General features: G+C 34.8%; 1 protein-coding gene across 1 annotated transcript in view; it reads left to right on the forward strand.

Annotated features, from left to right (window-relative positions):
• Positions 1-3365, forward strand: part of LOC107623204 (protein VACUOLELESS1) — a gene marked incomplete at its 5' end in the record, with an annotated part of 8304 nt that extends 4939 nt beyond the window's left edge. The window contains 6 exon segments of the mRNA XM_016325390.2: positions 210-264; positions 405-586; positions 815-944; positions 1119-1221; positions 1817-1914; positions 2814-3365. Coding sequence (XP_016180876.1) covers positions 210-264; positions 405-586; positions 815-944; positions 1119-1221; positions 1817-1914; positions 2814-2978 — 733 coding nt within the window.

Below are 6702 nucleotides of genomic sequence, written 5' to 3' on the forward strand. Positions count from 1 at the left end.
GAGACATGGTGAAATGTGATTGTTGAAGATATAACCTGATTAGCTTTTAGGACTATATTTGTTTCTAGACCAGGCATAATTGAACTTCTAAGATAATCAAATTAGAGACACATAAATTTAGATTAAAAATTATAATGATTTGAAGAGTGAAATATGTTCTGTTGAAATTTTATACTATTCTTGCATTGCTAACAATGTCACATTTTCAGGTGCTATAAACATGAATATTTGAAAGATTTCTTCCTATCAACTGGCCAACTTCAAGTATGTTTAGTTCAAAGAACTGCATAACCATAACATGCACAAAATATTAATTTGGTTGGATACATATGATTAAATGTCCAGTATTTTCCACAGTTGCATTCTAATGTCTCTTTTGTATTGGACTTGTGTGATCCATGTAGGATGTTGCATTTCTTCTGTGGAAAGAATCATGGGAATTTGTGAAAAATCCCATGGCAAGCAAGGGATCTCCACTTCATGGTCCACGGATAAAACTTATTGAAAAGGCCCAGAGTCTTTTTGCAGAAACCAAGGAACATGTCTTTGAATCAAAGGCTGCTGAAGAGCATGCAAAGCTGTTAAGGTATGATCAATAGCATCACATGATCATATAAGAAAAAGAAAATCAGTTCTAGCATTTGTTAGGCTCATGGTGCAGTTTGATGTGATATATCCTTGTATGTATGAATGAGTTAATATTTGAACTTTGGCACTGGATATAAACTATAAAGTGCTTATTGGATATATATATATGCCATGCAATCAAGCAGAGAGTTATGACACATTGACACTGGCACTTTTGCCATTGCAGAATTCAGCATGAACTTGAAGTGACTACAAAGCAGGCCATTTTTGTAGATTCAAGTATAAGTGATACAATCCGAACTTGTATTGTCTTGGGAAATCATCGAGCTGCAATGAGGGTGAAAACAGAATTTAAGGTCAGTAATTTTAAGTTGACCCTTACTTATGGAACTTGAATAAAAAGAATGGTGCAATTTCTGTCTGTCCCAAAATAATTTCCAGAAAATTTTGAAGTAGGAACACTCCGTCTTTTCAATGGTTCTACATTGGTTCTTGAGGCACAATTTAAGGCGTGTAATTAATTACTTCAGGTGTCTGAGAAGAGATGGTATTGGCTGAAAGTTTTTGCTTTGGCTACAATCAAGGATTGGGTCGCCCTAGAAAAATTTTCAAAGGAGAAGAGACCTCCCATTGGTAAGTTTATTAACTTAAAATCTATTTGAAATTAAGATTACATCATTCCTTGAAAATTTGATTATCTTCATTATAAGTATTTCTTGTTGAAACTGAAAGGCTTGAGTGGGTATGATAGTTGCTTTTAGGAGGATATCTTATCTGTTTTCAGTTTAATCTTTTCTTACTTTAATGAAATTTTATCCATCTATTGAAAATGAAAATACCTTGTCCATCATTAAGTTTTTTCTTTAGAGAGTTCCTGCTGCTGTTTTAATTTTTGGTTCGGATCTATAATAAGAAAACCTGTGCTGATAATGACTGGGTAATATGAGAGAATTTTAGATGGTTATACCATTATATAAGTAATGTAAGAAACTCCTATTAAGAACTGGTGTTTAGACCTGGAGTGTATCCAGTTGAATTGCTCTTAGAGGCACGTATGCATTCAGCTGATTTTCAACCGTGTTTCTTTAATAAGTTGCCGTACTTGTTAATCAAGCGTGTTGATTCCTTACTAAAGTGTTCCTTACATAGAAATGGTGTTTTGCTTGATTTAGCTACTTCCTGGTAGCACTCCAAAGTTTTTAAGACCTACATGTTTTGACATTTATAGGTTATAGGCCATTTGTTGAGGCATGCATTGAAGCAGATGAAAAGGCAGAGGCTATTAAATATATCCCAAAACTCGCAGACCCTCGAGAAAGAGCCGAGGTAAGCTTGCTTAATTGTTCTTTTGGGTATTAGGTTGGCCTAAGATCCATGTCTCCAGAAACAATCCCGCTATGTAACCAATAAGAATTCTGCCAACTTCTGCCAACTCTTGTTTATGACTGTGTTTAATGGAAGTGTCTAATAGAAATGTCTTTTTTATAGCTGTGTCTAACAGAGGTGTCTTTGTGGATGTGTCTCCTTATACATATCAATGCTAATTGTAATTAAAATATAATAATTAATTATTGTTGGCAATAAGTTGGCAGATAGTATATTAATACTCTATATTTTTCCCTCCAGAAAATGGGGCTGACAGCGAGTGAGGCTTAGCTCAAGTTTGAGCTTTATTCCCACCATGTTTTTTAAATTTAAGTATAATTTTGCTTTGTTGAAATGGAATTGAGTTTAGTAGCATGACAATTGTACTGCTTCGAATGTTATGTGTGGGAACTTTTAGATGAAGGAATGAAGTTCTCATTAATGAAATGTAAGAGAAAGGTGAGGAGTTGAGTGAAATATTATTACTTGTTTGATTTTTTTGAGTGAGTAGAATGGTGTATAGATTTTATTTTCCACTTTTCTCCTACAAGAAAAAAAAATCAAAAGGAAGGATAAAACAGTAAACATAACAGCATATAGTATGTGACCATCCTTGATCTTCCTCGGTTTTCCACTCTTCCCATGGAAAACAATTCCAAACACTTTGGCCCGAGTCCTTTCCATTCCTTCGTTCCATTTTTTCTGTCCACTGAAGTTCCATTTGATCTTCGTTCCCTGTAACTGTAACATTTGAGGGGAAAAAAAGGCCCTTGTTGTAAGATGAATATATGTAAATTTGCTTGGTTGTAAAAATGCTTATTTCAGCTTCTTCTAACTTCCTTCATCTAATGTTTTGACAGTCCTATGCTCGAATTGGCTTGGTCAAGGAAGCTGCCGATGCAGCTTCGCAGGCAAAAGATGGCGAATTGCTCGGTCGGTTGAAACTAACGTTTGCACAAAATGCAGCAGCGTCATCGATATTTGATACTCTCCGCGATCGGTTGTCCTTCCCAGGTGCTTCGTGAGGCCTTGTCCCCTGGGTTTTTGCTTACGTGAGTGTTTCCGTACACTAATTGCCCTTGTTTATTTTATTTTATTTTTTTATATTTATCGTGTATATTGTCTTAAAAATTGTATCTTATCTGTCAATAGTTGAGAGTAATGTGTTCAAATGGTTTCTGCTTTTTATTTTTTATTTTTTATTTTTTCAACTTTGTTTTTAGATGTCAAGGTGCCATTCGCGGTGTGTGTGTATTATATTGCGGGATCGTCAATGTACTTGTGTCATACAGTGTCTGATGAGTAGTGAGTAGTGAGTAGTGACCAGAGATAAGTGTGTTGACCATTGCAAAGACTTTGTTAGGTATTATATTTCGTCCTAATAATGACCACATTTCCTGTTCAATTATCAGCATATTGGTCAATGTAAATTCTTTTGTAAACCTGCCTTCTCTTTGGTTTTGGTTACGAAATCCAGCCAGCAATAACTTTCTATCCAAAGGAAAAAGGGGTCCTAGGATCGCTTGTTTACTTGACAGAAACAACACGACTAAGTTTAAAAAGAAACATTTCAATTCATTCCAAAGGCAGCTAATTATGTGAATTTGTATTAAAAAAATGGAATGATCCTGTTTATTTATTGATAGAAAAAATCAGCCAGTTATTATGAAATATTATTTACTTTGATAAATAAAATTATTTGACATTAATCTTTTTTTTTTTTGGGGGCCATACAATTCGCACACACATTCACACTCAACACACACTCTATTAAGGCTTCATGCACCGTCTCTAGTGAGGCTTAATCCAGATGCAGCACATTTGAGGCATGATGATGGACATAATTATTTAAACCTTTGCTAATTTAGACATTTGAGTCTCTTATAGCTGCTCTCGAACCATCGTGTCAAAGCTGACGTGAAGGCACCCCAAACGCCCTAACATCCACATCCGACCTCTTCACAAAGTCCAACTACACATCAATCTATTTTAGGTACACTTGGAAGTTGGAACATTGGCACCATGGCCAAAGACTTGGAGCTCAACCCTTGATAATGGTAGAGGATCCACACCAAGACGGATGCATGATGTCTGATTCAAGATCGCAAACTAGAGACCACCACAACGATGATTGAACACTCTTTGTTTACCATAACTCCTCGAAGGACAAAGGGGAACGTGGTGGGTATAAAGTGGTTTCTTAGATTCACATCATAGAAGGATCTGGAAATCAAAATGCTGTAGAAATCATGGGGACTCTTCCATGGTCATCAAGGTCGGTTCGAGCAACTAGAAATCGAGCTAGAACAACAAAAAAAATTAGAGAGACAACTCCGAAGAGAATAGATAAAAGAGATGGAAGATAAATTGAGAAAGTTAGAAGTCGAGCTAAGAGGGAGAGGAGGTCAGGAAGAGAGGGATCTGATGTTCTTGAGAAGCGATGACCCGTTCTCTGAAGGGATCATGCACCCAAAGGTCCCTATAAATTCTAAGAGCCTAGACATGGATCTTTATGATGGTTCAACGGACCCGTGATATCATCTCAACAACTTCAAGAGTCGAATGTACCTAGTCGACACATTCGATGCGATTCGATGCAAGGCATTCTCGACTACTTTGACCAAAGCCACGACAAAGTGGTTTGATAGTTTTTCCCTCAAGTTGGTAACTTAGTTTGAAGAATTGGCTAAGAATTTTTTTTACTCATTTTTCAATACAGAAAGACAAAACTAAGCATGCTCCGAACTTGCTTAGAGTAAAACAGGAGAGTAATGAGTCATTGAGAGCCTACACAGAGAGGTTTAACAAAGCATGCCTCGAGAATCAAAGTCCCCCAACATACAGAAGCAGCCATCATGGAGCTGGTTAACGACTTCCGAGATAGTCTATTCTCGTAATCAATATCCAAGAGGGATCCAACTTCTTTGGTTAAAGTTTAAGATAGGACGGAGAAATACATTAACTTGGAGGAGACTGGACAGTTGAGGAGGCCTCATCAAAACAAAGACAAAGAGCAAAGGAAGAATGACAACTACCCAGGTCGGACCAAAAGGTACCATTTTTATACACCACTAAGCGTATCCCTAGTTGACGTTTATAGGTCAAAAGTCCTAGAGACAGAGAGCCCCAACGACCTCACCTGGAGAGAAAATTAGAAGTACAAATCCGGAAGATTCCTGAGCAAACCACTAGTACAGGAGTTGAACTCCATGAGGAACTCAAGCACAATCTCATCCAACTTCTTCAGTGTGATCTCTTTGCATATCACCAGAATTAATGTGTTGTCCATCTGACCTGGCTCCAAGTCAGTCCAACAAAGAAGAATAAGATTGAGTGAAGCAAAAGCTCCAGTAGTGGAGGAATAAGTAAAGTCCTTACTTGAAGTTGACTTCATAAACAAAGTAAAATATCCATTATGGTTGGGCAATGTGATTTTAATCAAGAAACAAAATGAAAAACGGAGGATGTGTGTCAATTATACTAACTTAAATAAGGTATGTCCCGAAAATCCTTATCCATTACCGGTATTGATGCTCTAGTGGATGCTGCATGCATCAGGTTATAATTTTTGTCCTTCATGGATGCATACTTAATATATAATTAAATACCAATTCATGCTCCAAATCAAGAGATGACGTCTACATTAACTCGGAAATAATCTAATTTCAAAACTAAAATAACCCAATTTCAAAATTAATTAAACCTTAACCAACTAACTAACTGAGATAAATTATACCATCGAACCATATTATCCTAATTAACCTAAATTATCCTAAATTTTTTAAATATATAAAAATTACCTAATCTAACATAAATATAAATTTATCAAAAAAATTCAAAATCCTAATTTTTAACGATCTAATTCTTAGCATGTCATGACCAATACTAGTCGTCAGGTGTTAATATTCAGTTGGCTTATGAGACTCTAGAATCTGTAGTACGTGTTTAGATATAAGCCTGTTGATAAACTCCATTTTATAATGTTATTTTGTGCTAAAAAGTGTGGAGTTTATGAATTAATTTGTGCACTTTTTGACATTTTTAGAGATGTTTGTGTATATTTCTCTTATTAAATTTTATGGTTAAAATCATGCTTTCTAGGATTAAAATTTGCTAATTTTATTCCACATGATACCGTTGTATTCTTGTGTAATATATTTTAGGTTTTAGAGGTATTATTAGTCTCAAGGATTGAAGAAAGTATGAGCAATGAGAGAATTGCATGAAGAAAATAAATGATGTCTACAAATACAAAAATGTGTACGCATCATCAGATGTACACACATGATTTGTACATACATGCCACTTCATGCGTACGCATTATTGGATGCATGTGATTTATTAAAAATTGCACATTAGAGTCACGTTTTGGACCAAAAAATGCCCCAAGCACTAGATTTTTGAAGCATTTAAGTGAAAAATATAAGAAAAAACATCAAGTAATTTTTAGGTTTAATTTTTTTAGTATGTATTAGCATAATTCTAAAGAGAGAAGTTTCAACTTTTCTCTAGAGTTTTTAGAATTTCTCATAAAATTCTCTCTAGTTTTAGTTCCTAATATTGTTAAATTTTAGTTTTATTTATATTTTTTTGTTCCACTATCTTATTTTAATAGAATTCTCTTGTTAATTTCTTGTTTATATTATTTAGTTTATGAATTCTTATTGAATTTATTTTTTCATGCATGAATTTGATGTTCTATATTTTATTATTGCTTACTTGAGTTGATATTATTGAATTCTTATAGTG

Source organism: Arachis ipaensis, chromosome B10 (assembly GCF_000816755.2).
Source record: "Arachis ipaensis cultivar K30076 chromosome B10, Araip1.1, whole genome shotgun sequence".
NCBI classification, from domain to species: domain Eukaryota; kingdom Viridiplantae; phylum Streptophyta; class Magnoliopsida; order Fabales; family Fabaceae; genus Arachis; species Arachis ipaensis.